Raw genomic sequence first — 25925 nt, 5'->3', positions numbered from 1 at the left:
ATGTAACAGGATATAGACAGCTCTTATCAACTTGTTCATGTGAAGTATGATTTAATATTTAAGGATTAGGAATAAATTAGTAACCGTAATTTTCTAGTGATATTTAAAAATATAGTGGGAATTGAACCTATTATAGAAAATTAGGGTAGCATATCTTTCAAACTGATGTTTAACCTAATTGTCAAACTGTAATCACCTTATTTTAGTTTCATTTACTAATACATTTGATCAACTCTTTTTATTTTTTAATTTTTCAAAAATTTTTTGCCGTGTGGGGGATGGAATCGAAAGCCTTGCCATACTGGGCAAGTGCTCTGCCACTTGCCCAGGGAGCTACACGCCCTACCCATTTAATCAACCATTTATCCTCAAACATTTCTCTCTTTTATAAACAATCATCTAAATAAATATGTTCTTTTTATTTTTTAACATAGATTTCAGATGACACAGCAATTGTACAACATAAAGCATGTAGTAGAATGGCCAAAGTCAATCTGGGATTAAGAATCAGTAAAACTTTGTAGAAAAGCTTTAACATGCTCATATTTTTAAATTTAAACACTGTAATTGAAGAAAGTTTAATAAAGGTTTAATGTCAATATACACTTCATAGTTTTCATTGTTTTATTCATGCTACTCATTTAGAAAACTATTAAATAAAGTTTAGGTATGTTTGTCTTTTAAGGTTTTCAAGAACAATTAATATATTAATTACATACATGATAATATACTAAGTACATTTTTTTAAAAAAATGGCTTTACTTCTAAGCTGGATTTAAATAAAATATTAAAAAATAAAAGACACACAGTTCTATACTGTTTTGTATACAAAATGCACAGTGACAATTAATGATTTTAATACCTAATTCAATCAAAAATTGTTTCTTTACAAGATAAAATAAATAATTTAGAAATGCATTTGGAAGATCTTTAAGTTTTTTTGGTTTATTCCCTTTAGATGAATAAATTACTCTGCACAAGTGGTATGGGTGTCTTTATCTCCAGAGGAAGCCATTCTTTAACTTTCTGGAGAAGTCTGCTTTAGTTACTACTGCACAAAGAGATAGACTAAATTCTCCTTCCTTCAAGTGTACTTTCTTTCCCTTAATCTATCCCCAGTGAACAGAGATATTCTCTAACTACTAGTAGTCAAAATAATACCACACTATAAAGATAGAAAATTGGTTTTCACTCTTTTCTTCTAAAACTAAATAATTTCCATTTAACCTTCTTTCTTAGGACCTGTTTCCTTTAATAAATTCCCTTAGCACTCTGACTTCTTAAAAATACACTCCAGAGTTCTTTTTAGATAGTATAATCATTATCACAAAGTAGAAAAGCTATTTCAAATAAATTGTATAACCCATGTATGTATATACACATCGTATTTTTAACTATTTTTCTAATATGTGAAGGGTGTCAAATTTTACCTCAATCACTCATAAACTTATTTCACTTCAAACTGAGTGGTTTCTATATCTGTTCTGTTTTCCAAATCATCTATGAAAAAAGTTATTCCACTTACTGAACTTAAACAATGTCACTGATAAAATTTTACCCATTTCTTCTACCTCCTTATTAGCTCAAGTAACCCTGCATTTTTCTAACATTAGTATTTTCAGTTTCGAACTTGTCTATGAGTCTGTCAAGACAGAAACAAATCTACTCCCAAGATTTGTTGTTGCTTTTATCTCCATTCTAGCCATGAAACCCATCAGACTCATAAAAGAAAGAAATTGATAGAATGCAACTTGTTTCTCAGAAGCTACATTTGCCATTACCCAGAATCTTGGGACCTTCTAAGGATTTGATAACTGATTTTTGGTGATGACAGTTTTCTTTTGTAAATTATGTCGGGCAATTGAACAGAAATTTTAAATATCCAATGATTATTTCTTATTTATCTAAGTTTTAAACTTGTTGCCTTATGCCTATCAGCAATGTTCTTCTATAATGCTTTATTATGAAACTCTGTGTTTGCACTTTCTTTAATGTTAAGACACTTCGAATTCTGAGTTTTGTTAATCTTTAGCAAAATAAACTCAATGTCCTGAGAAATATTGTACAAAGACTTGTTGATTTAAAAACAAGTTTAAGCTGGGCATGGTGATGCATACCTAAAGTTTCAGCTACACTTAGGAATATAAGACTAGGCAACATAGCAAGATCCCTTTTCAAAAATAAATTTTAAAATAATTTTAATCTTTTTATTTTTCTTCTCTCTTGTTCTATTTGACCCTCAAGGACAATATTTTATACATATATATAAAATTTTAAATAACATTATATATAGTATATGTCAGATATGTAATTTATATCTAAAATATGTCTATAAAACTATATTCTTACTTATTTTTCTAGTATTATCTAAAAATAATATATTCTCCTTCAGTATTTCATAATTCATGATAAATTTAAATAGCCTCATCAGGTAAATTTGATATATTTTCAATCTAAAAATCTCTCAGCTATTGCTTTAGCCCCTAGCTTGGTCTTAGGGTATAGGTATTTCTTTGCTGCTGAACACTGTCCTACTTATTTTTAATCAAACATTTGTAACTTATTAAAACTTGACCCACTACTTGGTCATGATTTTCCACTTTATCCTAATATACTGAAAAGGTAGATCTGGCCATGCATCTTGCAGATGGTCCATACAGAACATGAACTTCTCCTGTACACTTCTGAATTTCATATTCCTTTATATTAAATCTATGATTTCCTTCTAATTCTGGCCATTTGTTTTCTTTAATTCATTGACTTTGTTTTTCAGGCTATTCTTCTTTCTTTCATTAGCATCCTAAATCCCATCTGTTCACTCAGTGAGGCTGCTTTTCAGCTTTAAATCCTCACCATGGCCTCTCTGAATGTAGACCTAGGAGGTAGGAAACTTTGTATTCTGATTTCTAGTCCTTGATTCTCATGCCCTTTTGGACTATTATTCTATCAGCTTAGATGTAGGACTGGTGAAATAAAGATATTGTTAATTCCTACCTTAAGTGTTGGAAATGTTTTTTGTTGTTGTTGTTGTTGGATTTTAGAGTTTACAAGAATGGAAGCCAATGCTATTCATCTTGCAGACTCTAAAATACTTCTACATTTAAGCATCTGATTCAAAGACATAGAATGAAACAAAATGATTTTTTGTTATTTAGGATGAAATAAATTGCAAATGTCTTATCTAAGTAGCATGCATATTTTATTCAAAGTATAGGCTGAATTTCTTACATTTATCAATTTAAAAGAAAATTTAGATTAAGTCTAAGAGTTTAAAGAAAAACAGAATAACTGTTTAGAACATTTTCAACCAGTTAATAAGCTAAAATAGTGATTGCAATAGAGTTATAAATTCTGAGTACGACCTTATATCAGAGTTTCTCAACTGTACCAGAACTGATGTCTCATTGATCCACCAAATGTTTTGTTATCCTCAAATGTTTTGTTTATTTTACTGTCCTAAAATGAAATTCAGAGAAAATTGAACCATTTCTGAAAGATCAACATGTTTCCATAACTGTAATATAAAGGAGAAATAAGAGAAAGGCAGTTTATAATCAAATGATATCTATTTCAATATGCTAGGGTTCAAATATAACCATGCTAGAGATAATAGTACAATAATCATAGACATTAAAATGCTTTTAAAAACACTAAGTATGTGAAAAAAAAACATTCCACTTAATTGCTGGATAAAATGATAGAGCAGGAAAATGGTTCGATAGCAAAATAAAAAGTCTTATTAGCCAAAAAAAAAAAAAATCACACATCATTTCACATGTACAGAGAAAAATAATAATGAAGAATATTTTGAAAGAAATTTTGTTTATGGTTTTAGTATTATTTCTATAATTATCTGCAAATATAATACTTGAACCCAACACTGACAAAAGGAGACTCAAATCTCTTAGTTTACATGTTTTTATGTATCAAGTACAAACACAGACTGTAACCTGAACTCAGAAATTTTCATCACCCAAATGGCACATGCAATGCATCACTAAAATAACTTTCCAAAATAGCCAACAACTTTTAATAAAGTTATTAACAAAATGATGTATAATATTTTCTCTTCCCGTTAGTTGTAGCTCTGAAAATTTTAATGTTTAGAAAGGCCATGTAAAAAGTAAATTGTTCTATTTTGATTAAACTGGTTCAAGGCTCAGTTCATTATAAACAGATTTTAATCAACACAGATGTCCTTAAACCTGCAAGGCAATTTTTTTCAAGGTGAGAGAATTGTGATATTTAAATTCTTCCATCATTGTGACAATCAAAAAATGCCCTAACAAATGCCCCCTTGGGTGAAGTACTACTATAGTCGAAACCATTTGGTTATGAGTGTAATCAATTTAGAGTTTATTACAACTGATCACAGGACAACCAAAGTACACCAATGGTGTCTTTCCATTTATTATCATTATAGATGGTCTCTGCTTTACCCAGAAGAGCTCTGAAGACAATTTGCTACAGATATACAACATAAATAAGAACTGGGTAGAAAAAGAATTGAAAGATGGATTTAAAGGATTTTAACAAAATTTAGCTATATCCCTGAGCTCACCATCTCTAGTCCCTTGTCTGTATCCCTGTGCATAGTGAAGTTACTTTATTAGGAGGGAAAATATAGCATTAGAGTTAAGAAAAGGGACATGTTTAAGAAGTTTGAAGATCTGGTTTATTTTTCACATTTTAAATGTTAAGATATGTGTCTAAAACGTAGAAATAAAATCCTCCCAACAGGAAAACACTATCTGGAATATATTACAGTAAAATATGAGTGGGTGAGGTAGAGACTTCTACAAGGACCTGGAGAGACCTATCTAAAAATGAACCAATTTGGTGCCACTTTGTGATACATTGCTATCCTATGCTATAAATAGGAGCAAAAGTATCTGCATACAAATCAGCAAAATTGAGGCAATAAATACCCAAAGAGCTCAATGACACTTTTTAACTAATGGACTTGAATAATTTCATGGGAAACAGAGAAAGTGAATCGCACTGCAGCTCAAGAAATACAATATTTGTTAAATACTGGAACATTTTAAAAATTTACCTCAAACTTTCATAATAATAAATAACCATAAACTTTTATAAAGAAATATAGTGTTTTTTCCCCACAGTAACATGAATATACTAATTGGTATTCTTAACATTATATTTGACATGAGTTGATTGATTATTGGAATCAAAAATATAAAGTCGATATATCTGATTTTAAAGTGTTTCTTTGTTGATGTTTAAAGTGTGTTTTAATTACTGCAATGTGTATATTTAATTCTGAACAGGAGAAATGATAACATAAAGCAAAACACATCCACTAGGAAACTCATCCATGCCATTTGTATGTTTTAACCACTCTCTGATGCAGAAAGATACTGTCTAACACTAATGGTCTCAGGATTTTTAAAAAATTCTTCCTGATAAAAATTTTAAGAGCTAGATAATGGTATTAGTAATACCCATCACACAAGAAACTCTTTGGAGCATTTCCTGATTCTTCATACGCAACAGACAATAGATTCATCTCAAAAGATGTAGCTGGTCAATCTAGTCATCTTCAATAAGGGAACCAGGAATCTTGGCACATTGTCAAGAATATGAGAAGTAACCAGGAACTACCCACATATATTCTGTTACATAGCTATTGTCACTTCTATTGTAAATTATATTTGGCAGAGCACTCTTCCTGTATGGTTTTTATAGTTGCTTTTCTTTTTTTCTTAGAAAGCATTCAGTCTTAAGTCTAAATGAAAGAAAAAATGACAAGAAAAGAAAGATCTAATAGTCCCACCCAGGAATCTGGGGTTTTCAATCGAGTACACACACTCACATACACAGATCTCATATTCTCTCTCTCTCTCTCTCTCTCTCTCTCTCTCTCTCTCTCTCTCACACACACACACACACACACACACACACAAAGGGAACTTCTTCTCAGCGTCATCTGGGTTTAACTCTTCTAGACTTTGTCGATCATTTCAAAAAGTAGAAGAAGCATATGCAAAACCAAGTTGGCTTGTCCCTTCTCAGTGATACAGAGAATGGAGTAACCCAAATTGGTGTAGGATAAAAAACTCATTAATAAATTTCAAGGCTAACATGATTTTAACCATAGGCACACTCATGCTTGAGTAATCAATCCCCAGACTATAAAACAAAATTTATTAGAAACATTGAAGGTATAATTTGGCCAGTCACAGGGAGTAGAGTTTTTGCTCTTATTACAGCCCTTAATGAAAGAATCCAGTTAACAGCTCAAGCTGCCTTTTGCTGTCTGGATGCACATCTAGGACCCTGTCTTAGCTTCCCTCATTCACATGTTGCCCCCTGTACAGAAGGTGACCCTAAGCCCTGTCTTCAGGTATCAACTGACTGTACTTAGTCACAATTGAATCAGGGTCACTTTGGTCATGGGTCATCACCAGGGCATTTAGGACCATTTCTTTTTTTTTCTCTTCCTTCTAATATTATTTTTTTTTAAAATGCTTTCCAATTTTTTAGGGCCTTTTAATCATATCAAGTCAAGCCTCCTGGGATCCACGTCGGATTCAAACCTCAACAAATACAGCACCATTAACAAGATTCCACAGCTCACTCTGAATTTTTCAGATGTCAAAACTGAAAAAAAGAATACATCCCCTCCTTCTTCAGATAAAACTATTATTGCACCCAAGGTTAAAGATCGAACACACAATGTGACAGAGAAAGTTACCCAGGTAGGACATGATTTTACTATCAATTTCAACTATTTTTTGAGATTATTTTCGGCACCATAAAACATATTCTTTTTCTTTTGAATGACTATCAACAAAGGTAAGACATTTATATATACTCCTATTTGTCTTGAGATGTTGGTGACCCTATAATGTAACAGATAAATGAAGCTGTATACCGTGATTTTTATGTATTACTAGATCAAGCAGAACTGGGTAACTGGTATTGTTTCTGTGTTGTAGAGGTTGTTAGCCTGCTATTCATCATGTTTAGACATTTATTGTTTTGCTGCCAAGTCTCATGTTATTAAAGCATTTTTAAAAATACAATGGATGTGTCTCTTGACGCTTTAGAGGACTAATTGGGATTCACTCTTAGATATGGCCTCTGTTTTAGATCAACTATACCAGATAAAGTCAACTGTAAGTCACTTGACTAGGGAAATAGCTGTCTGAGATGATGAAAAGTCAGAGTGAAACAATACTTTTGTACAGGAACAATGTTTTACTGTTTTCTAATAAATATTGCCACTTGAGCTAGAGTACAATGTAATATCTAGATGAGGTCTTACTTCATAGAATAGATATAAATATGATTTGTACTTACTATATCAAAATACCAACCTAAGCAGCGCCTAGCTTTTGCTTACAATGCACTTACATTGTTAGGAATTCATGACTCTAAAATTTGTCAAGTAAGCAATTTTTATACAAACAAGTTACTTATTGTATTTGTTTAGTAAGTCTTTGTATAAACTGTCCACAATATATAGGTAATCTTTACCCCAATCTCCATCCCAGGTATTGAGGAGTTTGAACTAATAAATTGTTTCTGTTATTTTAATCACTACATATGTTATAGTGCTATCTGCACCTAACCTTATGTGTGAGCTGAAGTAGCTATGAAAGGCAATGAAGCAGTTATGAACAGATGTGAGCAATCTATATTTATTTGAAATGAGAAATCACATGCACCATTTGTGAGAACGTCCCTAGTACATATTTCCATGTTTGTGTAGTAATGAGGTGCTCTACTCTTATAATTTCACTTTTCTTAACTTATAGGTAAAATAGTTACAGTAGTTTTGAATAAAAAGACTACCATTGTGCAAATTGTATTTACACCATTTCTATAACTTTGAATCTTACTCATGATAGTTTTTCTCTTAAAAATATTTTACAGACTTGATAAGAGATAGAAAAATGATTGGAAATATTAGGGTCAGGACTCTGCAAGTGGCCTTAATGAGTAAAGTTGACAGAGTAGCACAGATAGTGCTCGGTATGGTGAGAACTCCTGAGTACAGGGCTCTCTAAAGCAAAGGAGCTACCACTCATCTCCAGCCCACTGTGGCCAGGCAGCAATATTTGACCAATGAATGTTTCCAAATCTTCCAATTTAAAGAAGACGCTGGAAATCTAGAAATTAAAATACACTTTTCATTTGCAGAAGTTGTTATATTAATTTTAAAAATGCATTTGTATTCTTTATAGAACAAACAAAACACCAACCGTGATGTCAGCAATGCTCTCATGAGTTGCTCCACCACAGGCCCCTGTTTTGCCACACCCAGCAGATCCACTGTGCCAGGAGAGCAATGTTCATGTGGATCAGAGAAGGCACCTTCTTAGGGGCTTTCTCATCCTGGTGTAACAGGAAACAGGTATAGAGATAGCCACAATGACATGCATGGTAATAAAGAGTATAGGATCACAGGTTTGGGAGGAAGTAACTGTGCTTTAAGGAGAGACTTTTCAGAGGAGAAAACAAAGTAGGCTTGGATATTTATGCTGGATCAAGAAAGTTATTTATCAAACTGGCTAGTAAGTGATGTTTGAGAGCATAAATCAGAATCAAACAAGCATGTATTATAATTCTGGCTTAGTCACTTTTGTGTACCATGGGGACAAGAGTAACACTGAGGCAATCTGAAGGACTGACAAAACTTATTTCTCATGGTTGATATAGGACTTAAATAGAATACCATGTGGAATGTTTCATCATGGTGCTAAGTACATAACAAGCAACGTTCATCACTATTATTTTATTACTGTATGAATCTTCTTACTCTCCTTATCATCTCTGAAGAGTAACCTTTATCTCTGCATCCTCAGGGGCCCATAGGATACCTGGCAAAGTGGAGTTCATCAAATTTTACAGAAGGAAGGGAGGAAGGGAAGGAAGGAGGGAGGAAGGAAGAAGTTGACCAAAGGAAGGGATTTCCTAGAGAAAAAAATAACAAGAACAAAGTTATAGAAACACCTTCCTGGGCCAGTGAAAGGAGAGAATGGGAACTTTCCATTCTAGATGATTCTTTACTATATTCTTACATAAGTACCTTGGTAAAATGCAACATCCTTCATCAGAAGCTTGATGTTATTTTTAGGTCTCGCGCTTCATATTTCAAAATCCCTATAGTTTATATATTTAGCTCTGTAATATTATAATATTTGTTTAAATATCTTCTAAAAATTTAAACTATTACAATAGACTAAATTATTGTGTTCCCCCTCCCCCAAATTCATATGTTGAAACCTAATCCTAGGTGTGACAGTATTCTGAGATGGGATCATTGGGAGGCTTTAGGTCATGAAGGTGGAACCTCATAATTGGGGTTAGTACCTTTGCAAAAGAATTGCCTGGGCCCCTACTGCCATGTAAGGCACAATGAAAAGGTCATCTACACACAATATATCAAACCCTCACCAGGTGCCAAATCTACCAGTGACTTGATCTTGGACTCCACCGCCTCAGAACTGGGAAAAATAAATTCATGTTGTTTGTTAGCTACTCTGTTGATGGTATTTTATTATAGCAGCCCAAACAGACTAACACTACTCACCACTAAGTAGATTGAAGGCCCATTGAAAGGCTCCATAGTCTTCCTGAAATTGCCCACACTTCTCCCAAGTTCTGGAGTACACCCCTCCTACTCTCCCAGTACCTCAAATTGGAGATGGATAATACAAGCAAAGGCTTTTAAAGGGTGTTGGAAGATTAGAATTGCATTGTGTTTATGAAGGATCATTTTTTGTTACAATACGAAAATTCAGTTAATGGAAGAAAATTCTAGAGGCAAGTAGGATAATTATATGGTTCTGGTCTTAGTAAAAAAAATGGTGAGGGTCTAGATAAAAGTAAAATAAGAAACTGAAAAAAAAGTTAGGAACATTCTCTATAATTTTTAGAGCCCTCTTAGCTCTTAATCACAAGCCTTTCAATTTTCCACATGTCACAAGAAAGGAGGTAAAGATCAAGTATTGAGAAAGTTTTTCTGCAGGCATAACATCTAGAAATTTTATTTAAGTATTGAAAACAGAACTATCTTATGCTTCTTTCTCTTTTAGTGTTTTTGAAATTTTCTATTTATAACTGTCTTTGGAATTTCCATATTCACTCCATATAACATTACTTAAACCTCTATCACTAAAAATAACTTGTTAGTGAAACAAAATTTAGGGAGATTCTCCCCCAGAAATTCTCAACATATTTGCTTTAGTCAATCAGGAATGTTTTCTTATCAAATGTTCTTATTTATTTTGTTCCCTTAATAGATTTGTATGGTAATACTTTCTACAAAAGTTGTCAAGCTTTTATTCATGATCATTCAATGTGAATTTCAAACACTCCCTCAGTGCACAAACAATAGATGAGACATCAAGAGAAAAAGGCATACATGAAAAGAAATTAATCTCTGCTCCTATGTTCCATCACACTGTTTGGATTTTATCTCTATTACACATTGCATCAGAATTACCCAATTATTTTGTTGCCTCCTGGGTTACAGCTCCTTCATATCAGGGACCATATTGTTATTCATTCATTCAGCCATTCATTCATGCATTAATTTATCCACTCAATAAGCCTGTATTAAGAACCAATATGTACAATGCTAGGTGTTGAAAATTCAGAGTTAAAAAACCAATTTTCTGCCTCAAAGAAGAGAGGGAAACAGTTTGGTAGATTACATAGGTATTATGATGTAGTGTGAAATGTTATGCTACAGATAAATGGGACAGGGTGCCAGGGATGGAAATTTTCCCTATCTTATAAACTTGGCAGTAGTGGAGGAATATAAACTTGTAGATGAATTTTGAAACTTGAAATTTCCAAGATCAGGTATAAGAATCTAGAGTGGGGCATACTTAGGCAGGGGTCTATAGGATGAGGCATGAAGTGTTTGTATTACTAGTGCCTAGTAAAATACATGACACACAGTAGGATTTTTTAAAATTCAGACATAAACTACTGAGGGTATTGGATAGAATTACCAAAAGTAAATCTGCAATCCCAAATCTCCAAAGCAAATTCTGTCTTCTAAATTATTCCCCTAGGCATGGTTCTAGTTCTTGCTGCTGTTTTGTGTCTATAGACCTTTTTCATTGGCTGTTCTTACAGGCTGAACTTCTGAAATACACCATCCTGTACTTCATCTGACCTTCTCTACTCGTTTGGAGGAAATATAAAATATTACTAGCTGAGAAGGGTTGTGTATAGGCTAATTTGCAATTGTCTGCATTTTAGGGAGACAAGGAACTGGCTTTTTAAAAATTTTTTTGGTACTGGGGATTGAACCCAGGGGGACTTAACCACTGAGCCACATCTCCAGCCCTTTTATTTTATCTTATTTTTTATTTTTAGACGGATTCACACTAAGTTGATGAGGGCCTTGCTAAATTGCTGAGTCTGGCCTTAAACTTATGATCCTCCTGCCTCAGCCTTCTGAGTCACTGGGATTACTTGTGTGTGCTACCACACTCTGCTTGGCTTGCCATTTCTACTAATTTCCAGTGAGCAATAGAGAAAAAACAATTGGAAGAAAGGTGGCAGAAAACAAAACGAAGGTTTAACCGTGCATTTGCAGTTTTCAGTTGAGATAAACTTCTAGGCTATGTTTCCCCATTCTAAAAAGAAAAAAGAAAAAAAACTTTTGTACTTTTTTAAGATTTAATTATTCCTAAGGCTACTTCCAGGCCAAATGTTATGCTAAGTTTTAGGATGAAATGTATCATTTTGTTTTCATGTTCACCTTTGACACGTTTTGTGTCACATCATTCTCCCTGAATATGCACAGGAGTATCAAAAGAGTTTAACATGTTATTATGCATTCTAAAACTTTTTTGGCAGTGCATGTGAGACTTTATTATTCATTCTTTAACAAAATGAAGTAATAGAAACCCAGCTTGAACTTCCACCCATAGAAAGGAAAGTAGGAGGGGCAGTGTATTGAGTCACATAACTGAGAAGTGGAGGGGCAAATCTGCTTGGGGACAGCTGCATTCATTGTTTCTACAACTGGGAACATTTTTTCCCTCCCTTGGCCAAGCTTTCTTCTGTACTGAAGTAACTCAACTCCTAAGGAGAGCAAGCTTCTCAGACTCTCCTTGATTTAATGAAAAAGTCCTTTTCTCTTTTAGTATTATTATCATTCCCAGAGAATGAGGAGCCTGATTGACCAATTTGGGCCCTGTGATCATTGTTCAAGTGGAAAAAATATGTAGCCCATTAACTGACAACCAACCCAGAAAAATGGAGTTGAGGAGGGGAGACTCTGAGGATCAAAAAACAAACAACACTGGCTCATTGCGATAAAGAAGATAAAAAATTCGTACTAATAGCATCAATCACATACACACATGTACACAAAAACACACTGAATACACATTATGTTCTGGGTAGGTGATAGAGACACCAAAACATAAAACATAATATTAATACTCAAGGCATTATAAATTACTTGGATAACCACTATGTAACAGTATATAATAACAGCATTTACAAGTGCTAGTATAATAAGTGCAACAGTATTATGAAAGTAAAGGTAGTTTATATTCCCCTGCAACTTAGTAATGGTCAAGTTATGACCAAATAGTGCTACAAGTTAGTCTGTATTACTTATGAAGATTATCTGGTGAATTTAATGAAAAGCCATATAGATATCATCAGAAAATAAAATGTATGAGAAAGTCTAGTTTAATCAAGAAATTTTAATGGAGGGAACAGAAGATGAAAAAAAAAAAAGATTTATTGTTGGTCTACAAGTTTAAATTTCCTATGACTTTCCTACGGAGAGTGTTCAAGAAAATTAGTTTGAAATGTAATCACAAAAAGACTTAGGTCACCAGGAAGAAATGTCTGAATGTATGAAAGGTCATATAATCATTAAATCTATGTAGAACTATAAAGTAAAATAGATCCCCAATATTTAGGATTCACACAAGTATATTATTTACATGAAAATAGAATTATGGTAATTTAATAGTAGCTGACATTGATTAAGTATTTACTATGTGCCAGGATCCATGCTAAGTGGCTTAGTGAATTATCAGCTTTAATCTGCATGACACTCAGCACTATTATCATCCCCACTTAATAGAGGAGGAATTGAGATCAGAGAAAAGAAGTAACTTGTGTCCCACATAGTAAATTGTGGAAGTACCATTCAAACCAAGATCACCTGATTGGGGAAGTAAGGTTCTTAGACTGTAAAGCAAACCTTCTTTATGATTCTGTTCTGCTTATTTATTTCCTAAATCTATTCAAGAGTTAGCACGCCAATTGTACTTGTTACAAGTACATGCAATATGAAAAAACGGTAGGATTTGGGGTTTTGTTGGTACTTAGTTACAGGAAAAGCAAACTCATACTGATATTATTGACATAAAAAGAGTTTGAAGATTATAGCCCTTTGTTTTCTTTTGAAATTTGACCCTCATGAATATATGCATAATTTCTTCCATGTGATTCAATGACTTCAAAACAAGTATTGATTATTTTGTACTTCTTTAGGAATTGAAATTGATTTATAATAGAGAAATTTTAATGGAGAAATAACAGTGATATCATCTAATTAGCTAATATATAAAATTATTTATCATCTTAGTCATAATAATACAAAGTTTCTTAATACATTCCTTAATCCCTCAAATAAGATAAATTTAATCCTAAACTTTCTTCAATGACAGGATTATACAACCTTCCAAACACAACTACAAACTAAATGTGACTTTATATGTGGTAATACTTTTCAATAAAAATGTTAGGAGTTAAAAATCATATTTAATTCAGAAGTCAAATTTGCCACACTTTTTTAGAAATTTATCGATTCTCCACTCTTGAAGTTACAGAAAACAAAATTCACAAGCCTTCTACAATAATTACTTTTTTCCTAAACTTCAGTTTACATCTGAACTGATTTAAATTTCATACAAACCTCAATAGAACTGTACAGATCATTTTGAACTGCCAGAAATAGCAATGATCACGAAATTCAAAATTGAATCTGAAATGCACAGAGGAATAAAAAAGTACTTCTGAACAGTACCAATTTACATGGTGTTTGTTTTGCATCTATCATCTTGCTTCTATCTGTAGAATACCATGAAACTTGGCTCAGAAACACAGAAATCCCCATGAAATGTTTTTCCCACATTCTGGGCTTGATCTATAAACTGTCTATACATGCAAATTGAAATGAAAAGCAATAGATCTGGATGCTATAAGTAGGTACAAAGCACATTCATCTGAATAATTATTTAGGGATCCAATATGTGTGAGTGATTACAAAATGTGAGTTAGCATTAGGTGCTATGGCTGATACAAAAATATATAAATCAAGGTCTTTGCCTCCAAGGGCCTTTGATTAAATGCAAAGCTTTGAGATTTAAGTTCCTAGATTATGTTTTCTGGGAGTTTTTGGTCTATAACCTAAACAATAATAAGCAAAAGTTATGGACATTTTAGTAATAATTGACAATCACAAGCATATTGTATGCCATAAACATATCAAATATGAAATAAGGGTGTTTGTTATTTTATAAAAAGAAGGGTGGGATTTTTTAAAAAAGCAAAAACAGTTAATTTTCTGTCTGTTTCACTAAATGCTACATGCATATTGATACTTGCATGCATGTACTGGTATGTATTGCAAATTAAAATAAATGTGCACTTAAATAGCTTAATTTGCTCAAAACCATATATTTCCAAATTTTTCTATATGATGCTGTAATAATATATTCATATGAAATCCTGAGGGGCCTCTGAATAAAAGCCAGAGCTTTGAGGAAGCATTTATGTGTAATTGCTTTTAAAAACCACCTGTTTGACTTCTGTACACTCTTTATATGTTTTTAAATGAAGTGAAGAAAAAAGTACATTCTCCTTTTCACAGCTGTGTCAGCCAAAGAAACTGGGTTGAAAATAGATGCTTGAAGTAAAAGTACGAGTGGTCAGAAGAGACAGGTAAAAATAATTTAGCTTGGAGTACATAGCAATAGCCGGTTGCTATGGCGACCGAGGCACAGAAGAATGTGGATATCTGTTGCCAAGATGGTTCAGTTCTTCTCCCAATGTCACCACCCCAGGTAGCAGGAGTCTTGAGATAAAAGTCAGGCCTAAGGACAGAGAAAGGCAACACAGAGATACAGAGTCTCTTTGTTTCTTTTCCCTCCTGGCATAGGGGTTGTGACAAACATATGGTAACAGGTGGGTTGCCAAGTGGTACCGCAGCCAGCAGAAGGAGAGAGTTTTTCATGTTTCACAGGATAAGAACCAGGCCAAGGATTTGTGTCAGATATGAGAATAGCAGAGTGCACATAGTATTTTCACATTACCCCAGCAGCCCAAGGCCTGGTCAACATTAAGCAGCTATGTACTATTTCTTGAGTTAGTCAGCAAATTCAATCATGGAACTGTACTGAGAAAAAATATACAAAATGAAGGAAAGTAAAATAAAACAAAGTAATAAAATAAAATAATAAAAGTCTCATTGATTATATTGGTGGCAAATTTGTGAGTAACGTGTTTTCTCCCTCTATCTCTTCGTCCCTATATTTTGATGGTATCATTTCTATTGGAAAGTATGCAGTTAGAAAATAAACCATTTAAAATCCAATTGTCTTTAGAGAGTTCACCAAAAAGCAGTCAGACCTCATACTAGAGAATTCAAAGGAGTCTTAGATATCATATTCCCCAAGGTTTCCCAAAATTTCCTGAAAAGTGGAGTGATCTGAAACACCTCTGTATCCATCCCTATTGCTACCTATCTCTATGTCTATCTGACTCTATTTTTTCCTCAACCCTCAGACATTCATTAAGTTTAAGTTAAACCTGAGGATTTTGAATTTTTAACAATCTCTGGCCCATTTGCAACCTCTATTCCCACATCAAAAAATCAAACATACTTGGGAAATCTGGACAAACCCAATCTTTCCTTTCATTCTACAGTTGAAAACACTGAGAAGAGAATTCAGTGTAGAGCTGATTTTTTGCTTCCTCAGTTATTACTGAATGTTGCATCTGTTTCTGAAATTCTTTTTTTTTAAATATTTTTAGTTGTAGATTGACACAATACCTTTGTTTTGTTTATCTTATTCATTTATTTGAATGTGGTGATGGGGATCGAACTGGGCCTCATGCATGTTAGGCAAGCACTCTACCACTGAGCCACAATCCCAGCACTCTTTCTGAAATTCTTATTGAGTTATCTGGTTTGATTACATGTTCTTGTGATTTTTTCCCATTTTTATAAAAAATGAAGAGACATGTTCATACTTATTTTAGTAATCACACTGGAGAAACATATATACTTGTAGCGGGCAGCTACTAAAGCCAGAATGCAGCTAAGGCCATGCTGAATTACTCTAAAACCCTTTAAGAAATAGCAGCCACTTCAGAAAGCCTGTCTATGTTACAGTAAGCTAAAGTATCTTCCTCATTACAGGAGCCTCACAGTTTTTTTCCTGGAAGAAAAGTTTTCTTAGTCAAATTGTGTCCTGTCTAGAAGTTAACATGGAAGGGTAGTACACTAAATGTTCTGAGAAGTTCTGACTTAAGGAAATGTATTTTAAAATGTTTGCTTGACCCAATATTTTTTTTAAAATTTTGAAAACAGTATCCATTTTACTTGTTATTTATTTCTCTATGCATAACATTTATTGATAGAATTCATTGATGAGATGGGCGATGCTTTAGGAAATAACGGCCTATACCAAATGTTTCTTCACAGATAACCGAGAGAACTGTATGTCTAACTCAAGCATGAATACATTAGAAATTGTAACTCTTTTGAAAGGAAGAAGATTGATATAGCATGGAGTAATAGTAACTGAATGGGGACAAGTGCACAATAGAAATATATTTTTCCTCTTGTTTTAATGAAATCTGCTTAGGTTTCTTTTCTAACCATGTGCTAAATGTAGAACTCAGAGGAGATAAAGAAAATGCCATCTATGTCTCCTCTTCTGTCTTAAATATTCTTTTCACAAGTACACCTGTGTTTCAAAGTCTACTCCTTTAGAATGACTTAGAAAAAGAAAAATGACTGCTGCAGGGTTCATGGTGAAAAGAACAGAAGTGTCTAACTATCCTTTCTGAGTTGACTGTAGTTAAAGTTGACCTTCTGCTCTACTTTAGGCACAAGAGAGTTGAGACTGGAGAGGCCTCCTTTTCTGCCCACATGCCACAATGAAGAGAAGTTCTTGGTACTAGAGTTACCCATTTAATGGCAAGGTCAGAGGTGAAGGGGCATATGGTATGACCCTGGTCACATGACCATGCTATTTCCCACACTTTGTTGGCTCCTTTCTTCCCTACTGTTGTTCTCCCCCCCCCCCCTTTTTTTTTCTGTAATGTGGAAACACAATCTGTAACCAGGCCTCTGCCTGTTCTCTTTCTTATATCTGAACGTCGGTCAAGCTGCCAGACCACCACAGCATCATCAGGAACATAATTTTAATTTTCAGCTCATGGAATTAAGGCCCAGTGACATTGGATAAACAGAGTCAAAAGGAAAAAAAAATGAAAGAATAAAATAGAAATACTCTACGCTCTTTCTTCGTTGACTGGACACTGTTAGTTCAACTATACCTCCAGGTTTCTGGGTAATCAGCTGCCATTTGCAAATTATGCCCAGAGCTATATATCCATTATTCATAGGTTGTTTTTTTTTTTTTTTTTTTTTTTTTTTTGGGGGGGGGGTGAATAGTGATCTCAGACCCTTACAGATTTCCTACCTGCAGGCATCTGAATTTCTTCCAAAATTTATTATTGTGTTACCTCTTATGCCTTCCCCACTCTCCCCCTCTCTTTCTCTCTCTCTCCCTTTCTCTCTCACATATTTTACCATTGCCAGATCCTGCCAATTCCCTTTCTTTCCAATAAAGAAAGACTTCTCTCTCCTCCTATGTTTTCTTCAATAGACATGAATGAAAACCTCCTGATGAACCTTGTGTTTAATTTTAGAAAATGACAACGCAGGTAGGAGAGTTCAGTAGAAAACTAATTTAAAAAAAAAAGGTATTTTTCAAAGAGCACTAAAGCCTAAAACAACTTAGTATTAAGAAGAGAGAAGTAATTCATTATCATTTATTTTATATTTAGTTATATAGGATGAATATAAATAGATTTCTGATGAGTCATTTTAAGATTTTGAATATTTTTCTAGTAGTTTTTCTTAAACTTACATGCATTTTGAAACCAAACTTCTGTTTTAGAATCACTAAGATCACTAAGATAGAGAGGGGGAATACTTATATGAAGGGAAGTTAATGGAATTTCCACTTGAGGTACCTTTGTTCTACCCTGAATCTTCACAATTTCTTTGTTCAAGGGAAACAAGAGACACAACTCCCTAGACCTTATTTCCTTTCTATGAAAGGACGTGTAACTGCCAAGAAAAAAATTACTGCACTTTGTATGGATCACTTAGGGGTCATCCTGACAGTGTAAGTTTACCTGGTTTCTTTACATGTTATTTATGTAGCAAAAGTGGAGAAAACTGTTTTAACAATATCAAACAAAATTTAATGCAATCATTCAAACAGTTTTGATTTTTGTTTGTTTGTTATGGCAGTACTAGGAAATGAACCCAGAGCCTCACACAGGCCAGGAAAGTGCTCTACCCTTGACCTACATTCCAGCTTTGTTTTTTTGTTTTTTGTTTTTTTGTTTTTTTAACTATTTTTTTTTTTTTTGAGAAAGGGTCTTGCTAAATTACACAGGCTGACCTTGAACTTAGAATCCTCCTGCCTCAGCCTCCTGATTCACTGGACTTACAAGCATGTGCCATTGCACCTGTCTTTCAAAGAGTTTTGAAACCTGTGCTCTTTTTAGTACTAAGTGCCAACAAGGAAGATGAGACCCCAAAGGGCAGATAATTATAACCTTCATATTATCCAAGTGGCAACAGGCCCAGATGCATTCTGTTATATATTGGCTTTCTCAGAAAGAGAGAGAAAGAGAGAGAGAGGGAGAATGGAAGGATTTGATTTAAGTAGATTAAGCACCATAAGTTAATTTGTTCTCATTGGAGTATGTATTTTGTGTTTTCCTTTAATAAAGCTATTTAGATATTTTTATTGTTCTAATCTTCAAGTACTTATTTTTATAAAGAATTGTGTGGGGCTGGGGTTGTAGCTCAGGAGTAGAGCGCTTGCCTAGCATGTGCAAGGTGCCAGGTTCAATCCTTAGCACCACATGAAAATAAATAAATAAAATACAGGTATTGTGTCCAACTATAACTAAAAAATATTTTTAAAAAAGACTTGTGAATTAAATAAATATCCAGAGTCACACACATTGTTAAAAGTATGCCCAGGACTGAAATCCTAATTTCTGGACTTTGACTCCTGTGCTCTTTTCAATTAGCACTCCCATTCAGGAGCAAGGCCATTTTTATTCCTGTATCCTCTCCTTTGCACCTGAAAGGACAGAGTTCCAGGAACACTGTCATCTTCCTAGTCTGACTCCCCCTGGTCCCAATCCTCTACTATATAAGATAAATGCCTCAAAAAGTATAAGCAGAATTGCTTATAAGAAATGAGTTTTTATAACTAGTTAAAACCACATAGTCAAACAGGTACTTTTTAGAAGATGTAACAGTCTGTTCACTGCCTCAACAACAGGGCAGAAAATTAAGTTTGGGTGGGAAGCAAACAACATTTTTAGCACAGTCCCTAAAATTTAGGTAGTTATTATTCATTTGTTCTGAGAATATTCTTAGAGAAAATAATCCAGTGCCACTTTTATGAAGATCAAATGTAGAATTTTCTACATAATTAAATGCAAGACTTATATTAATTATCAAAAAGAGACACAATATTCAAGACAATAAGAAGGCAACAAAGAAATGAGTGAGTTCACTAGGAAATTATTTTTATTATTGAAAAATAGGATTCCTGGGCTGGGGATGTGGCTCAAGCGGTAGCGTGCTCGCCTGGCATGCGCGTTGCACTGGGTTTGATCCTCAGCACCACATAAAAATAAAATAAAGATGTTTTGTCCACCAAAAACTGAAAACTAAATATTCAAAAAATTCTCTTTCTCTCTTCTCTCTCTCTCTTAAAAAAAAGAAAAAGAAAGAAAAGTAGGATTCCTAAATGTTGCTGAGAATGATAACACCACACTGTAGAACCTTACTTTCATTCTATATGGAATTGAATCTATATCAAAAGACTATAGTAGCCAGGTACTGTGGCACACGCCTATAATCCCAGTAGGTGGGGAGGCTGAAGCAGGAGGATCATGAGTTCAAAGCCAGTCTCAGCAAAAGTGAGGTGCTAAGCAACTCAGTGAGACCCTGTCTCTAAATAAAATACAAAATAGGGCTGGGGATGTGGCTCAGTGGTTGAGTGCCCCTGAGTTGAATCCCCAGTATCCTCCCCCACACATGAAAATAATGACTATAATAAAATACAGAAATACATGCCCCAGGGTAGGTATAGTAACCTGAAACTTGAACTAGACAGAATGGGCCCTCGTCAATAGTATCTTGAACAGATTATAATGTAAAATGTTGAAATAGTCTAAAATAACTTTTTAACATGTGCTATGTATTTAAATTAATATACATGTTCCACTTAAATATACTTTGTTATTTATTCTGCATTCTGCTTTTATTTCCTTAGCTTATGAAAAGTTAATTCATTATTAATAGGAGTCCTTCTTAATAGGAGTCCTTCCCCATCTTCAGTCCTGGAGAATAAATAATCCACAACATAATTACTGGTCTGTGACAGTTCTAGGAAGTTTCATTTACAACAGGTGAAAATTAACTTGCTAATAGCTGGGACATAATGATATTCAGTTGGCATTTGACATTCAGTTTGGTTCCAGAACAGAAATTAAAATTTGTAGTGAACTTGTTTTTTTTTTTTTTTTGTATAGTTATCCAGGAGAGGAAGGAAAGGTTCCTGATTAATCTGTAAAGGTTAGGAGAACCTACTTCTGCAAAATTTTCAATTTCCCAAGGTTCTGTAGCTTTGGGAAGCAGCAGGAATTAATAATATCATTCTCTCCTTTTGCTTTAGCTTAATGCATAACCTGAGTGACCTGCTACACACCTTGAGTCTGGTTCCATCAGTAAACCTAATGTGGCTGTTTAAAAGTACTGACATCATTCGAAACACTTATTTACAACACTTAGAAAACTTGTTTTCTTTTAATCGGTTAATCCTCTTGTTGAATTATTACCCACATGAACTCACTTTAATATGTCTTTTAGAATCAATTCATCTCATCTTCCCAGAGGACAAATACTACCCCCTCCTCACCCGCCCCCACACACAAACACTGCCCCAAAGTGTTCTTCACTACACATGCTTTCCCTCTCCCCTATCACTGTGTTCCTACCCCTCAGCAGCAATACGTCTGCTGTGGTCCAACAGTCTCCTTTAAACTTCTTTTGTCCTGTTCATGATATATATATGACCTGGAGAGTTTCTCAGGAATATGGCCATTTCTCATGAATATGGCCATCCTTATCTCTATAGTTCAAGTCCTTTCCCCCCAGCCCCCCACCTCCCCCCTATCGCCATGCTGGAGACTGAACCCAGAGCTTTGAACATTATAGGCAAGCATTCTACCACTATGCTACATATACTGCCTTAAATCCTTCTTATTTCTGAGATCTACATCATCTCCAAGTAAATTTATCAGGCTTCCCAGCTTGTACCAATCTCTCCTATCCCTAAACTTGCGGGTCATTTAGTCTTTGTTTCCACAACTAAACAATTCATATTCATGCTTCTTTGTGTCTCTTTGTACCTGGCTGGATGATGAAGCCAGAAAGCAAGAGGGTAGAGGATGATAATAATGAAGGGAGATAGAGTCATATGTAGGTAATTTATGTGTATTTGTGTGTGTACATTGAGGTTTTTCATCTTCTGAACTTTACTTGAGTGATAGGATCACATCATCTTTTTAAGATATGGCCCAAAGAACCTACCACAAGTCTCACTCACCATTTGGAAATTACGCAAAATAAAATCCCATTGAATGTAGACCATTCTTGGCATTCACAGGAGAAATATTTAAATTCTGTATTACTTCTTTGATAAAAGAGAATAACAAATTTGTGTATCCATTCACGTAACATTTATTGAGTTCATATTAGATTATAGACAATCAAATAAGACATAGGAAAGTTCATTCTTCTTCCCTTTTCATAAACTGTATTTGCCTTCTCATTTTTATTAGTAAGGAAAGAAGCATGAAGGAAGGAGGAGACAGTATTCTGAGAAACCATCTTAGATAGGCCCAAATGGGACTGAATCATTCCAGGCTGAGATTCTGATTCAATTAGCTTCCAACTAGAAGGTAACAGACTATCAGCTGGATTCAGCTCCCAGCCCCCATCATTTAATAATGGCAATGCTCTTTCCTGCATGGTTTGATCTTTCTTTGTCTTAGATTCCCAATTTGTGAAGTAGTCAGAACATCTTCCTTAATGTAGACACTCGATAACTATTTAGTGCCACTTCCAAGGCAAAACAGCAAACAATTAGCTTATTCTCCAGATGTGTCTGGAGAGCCATCTCTGAAAAGGACACTGCATCAAAAACTCTGGTGACAGTGGTGTCACTCCCCTTCCATCTCACTGAGTGGACAGTGAAAGACTAAACAGAGCACATATCAAACTATGACAAAGGTTATACTGTGACAGAAGGGGTGGACTGTGAGCAGAGAGGGGCCATTGAACTCAATCTGGAGGAATCAGAGGAAGTGATGTCTACACTGAGCCATGAAGAAAACAAGAAGGTAGAGGACGTCCGGGGTAGTGAGGGTGCAGGAAAGGCACAGACAAGGGCACAGAAATTTTGAAGTAGAATAACCCAGGGAGGCAAAGTCCCAGAGGTGGCTGTGGGAAGAGTGGCATGACATGACTTCCATTTCTGAACCAAGTTCTCATTTCCTGCCTCCTTTCTCTTCTCCCCTTATACTACCAATTCCCTGAGGTATATGGTAGAACATTCTTCCAGGTCTGTTTTCCTCTCCAAAAGTTCCATCCTTATCATGGAGAACTATCCAGTGAAATATGCCAGTGTTGTAAAGTGATATACAAAATTATAAATAGTTGTTTAAAACCCCCTCAGTTCCTCCCACTGCAAAAAAAAATCTATGTTTTCTGAATGCTGTTAATTTGATTAAAGTATCTCATATAAAAAACTGTATGAAAAACAGAGTTTTGCTCTCCCTGGGATATATTTGCATCTTCAAGGAGAAACTCATTAACTCAAATGAATCTTTTATTGATGGAAGCATAGGAGAGGAAAGTGAGAAGTTGGCAGGTGAAAGGGGAGACATTTTTTAGAAGCAGCCCTTCTGGTTCTGTTTGTATGCTCCTAAATTCCCTGCCACTCCTCCTTTCTCCAGTAGACCCTATTCCACTGCCATGATCACTGTCCTTTCTTCACCTTCAGAAGGAGTCTGAGGGTCAGTACCTCAGGCTTCTCCTGAAGAACCAATGTTGCTTTTGTGTCAAAATACATCTGTGAGCATGCTGGGCTTCCTGTGTTTACTGCACACTGAACAATTTGTAATGGAATAATTGGTCAAGAAAATGAAGAAAAATGAATATGCCATAGGTGTCTATTTAAATACAACTATTTCAAAAAAAAACCCTTACATTTTATAAAAATACAATTTTTATATTACCAAATCTGAACTCCATTTTTATTGCTTAATTTAATGTCTGAATTTAACTGGAGATTTTCTTTCCTACCTAATATCTTAAAATAGCTTCATTAAAACCTTGAGAAATTATGGTCTCCTTGGCAAAAACATTTTTCATGGTATATCAGGTTACGTTCACAATAGCCTCCCTTAAAATCTAAGATGACATGTCATGAAGTAGATATTAAAATAAATTTCATCCTTTATCTTGGGGGTCAGGCTGCACTTATTTTCACTCTAGGAAATACCAGTCAGGGATTAATGAACTAAAAAAAGCTGGGGAGCATTGACAGGGACTCTTGACAAGGCCTCTCCAAAGACATACTCAGGGAATACAAATATTATTCTTCCTCAGTTCTTTACATCACACACACAAATGCAAACACACACTCCTTAGTTTTATACCCACATTTAATTCCAATGCTTCTTAGGAGGCATAATTTATTGAGTTTCTTCAAATGAATAACTCCTAAGTTTTCTTTATCTTATGAATAAACACATAACTTTCATTTGTAATCTATAAGAATAGAAAAAGGAGCAAAATAGAAATCATTAGTTTATTTGTGCTTAAATTGTAAAAAATAAGTTGCTCTTTCAATTGACACTTGAGTTATGTGGTAAGTACTGAACATTTGCTCTTACCAATAAGCAAATATGCTTGCTTGGACTCCATGACAATATATAAAGTTCATAAGCCTTCCATTTCACTAGAAATTCAGACTCTGGTCTTCCTATATCTTAAAATAAAACCTGTGATCAAGCAGGAGGGTATCCTCTAGCTAACAAAGATACTGCATCATGTGTTTTAAAAGAAAAGGCAAATTCAAATTATCAATAAATATAAATTCAAGATATCAAATGACTTTTATATAATTTAAAAGTAGTCTTTCAGATCCTCATTTTCTCCATTCCCACTAAAGGGCTTCATTCTGTCAGTCAGGAGAAGAATTTTCCAATAATTGAGTCATTCACACTTACCTAAATTTAGAGTACATTACCTCTCTCCCCTCCCTTGTGATTTCTGTGAACAGATCTGAAGTTTTAAAATAAAATTCCCCACTTGTTTTATTTGTATCGGTTCTGCTTCCTTCTCAAAAGCACCAGGAAAGTCCCAGGAGTCACAATGATTAATGACCTGTTCTAGAGTTTAACCTGCTCTGTAAAATGTGATACATTCCAGAGCATAAAAGGAACTCTGAAGTAGGCCAGGAGCTTAAACTACCCAAGGGCCTACCTTACACTGAAGGCAAGCAAGAGGTTTGAAATTAAATTAGCACCAGAAACTTCAATGAATCATGATTCAGTGGCTTAATATTGAACTGGAGGATGGGGAGCTACAGTGTGTCATGTGACCTTGAAACTCTCACTCATTCATACTAATGCAGTTTTTTTTTCAGAATATTTATTTTTTTTTTTTTAGTTTTAGGTGGATACAGAATCTTTATTTTATATTTATGTGGTGCTGAGGATCGAACCCAGTACCTCATGCATGCTAGGCGAGCACTCTACCACTGAGCCACAACCCCAGGTCCTAATGCAATTTTGAGTTTGTTTTAGGTGATGACTTGGTTTGAAATTGTTTGTTTATTTGTTTGCTTTCTAAGAAGTGGGTTAGAGAAGATAATTTGTAAAATGCACGTAAGGGCAAAAAAAAGTTAGGCTATGAGATTAGTGACCAACACAATACTTTGCAATATTACTGTAGAAGAGTTAAAGAGAGAAGGGGCTAATTACAAACGCTTCTCATTAAACTTAAAACATTTTATACTTACAAAAGATATTAAATCTATGAGGTGCTCACCACTGAGATAACCACCTCAAGAAGGTCACACATGCTTTCAAAATGATCTGCTGGCCACTTCTATCTCCAACCACCTATACTACTATAGCACTGTACAAAGAGCAATTAATTTGGAAGAGAAAAGCATGTTCGAAACCAGCAATGGGAGATAGACATAGCTTCTTACAGAAGAAGCCTAGACTCCCAGGTTGAGGGAATTGATTGGGAACCCCAAGACAGTTTTCTCAGGTGTGCAAAGGCTTTTACAAATCCCTGACAAATGAACCCTGTGTTTAGTCTCACCTCCCTGTACCACCACTTTTCCTAACCCACCATACCCACAAGAATGCCTTCCTTAACTGGATTTAAATTCCCCCAATGTTACACTCTCCACAACCTTCCTTTATCTTTTATCATACATATCATAAATCTCTATCTGTGTGATTATTTATGTCCTTATTGTCTTCCCCCACTCCTG

The 25925-nt window shown here is 34.6% G+C and overlaps 1 protein-coding gene across 5 annotated transcripts in view; it reads left to right on the top strand.

Moving 5' to 3' along the window:
* Kcnh7 (potassium voltage-gated channel subfamily H member 7) overlaps nt 1-25925 on the top strand; it is a 466241-nt gene that overhangs the window by 336749 nt on the left and 103567 nt on the right. For all 5 annotated transcript variants that reach the window (XM_058584964.1, XM_058584962.1, XM_058584961.1 and 2 more), the window contains one exon: nt 6505-6719. In XM_058584964.1, the coding sequence (XP_058440947.1) occupies nt 6505-6719 (215 nt within the window). The remainder of the gene's footprint in view (nt 1-6504; nt 6720-25925) is intronic.

Source organism: Marmota monax, unplaced genomic scaffold (assembly GCF_021218885.2).
Source record: "Marmota monax isolate L192 unplaced genomic scaffold, Marmota_monax_Labrador192_F-V1.1 WCK01_AAM20220418_F8-fsc00129, whole genome shotgun sequence".
NCBI lineage: Eukaryota > Metazoa > Chordata > Mammalia > Rodentia > Sciuridae > Marmota > Marmota monax.
Note: the sequence above shows the minus strand (reverse complement) of the source record. Positions and strands in the feature narration are given on the sequence as shown.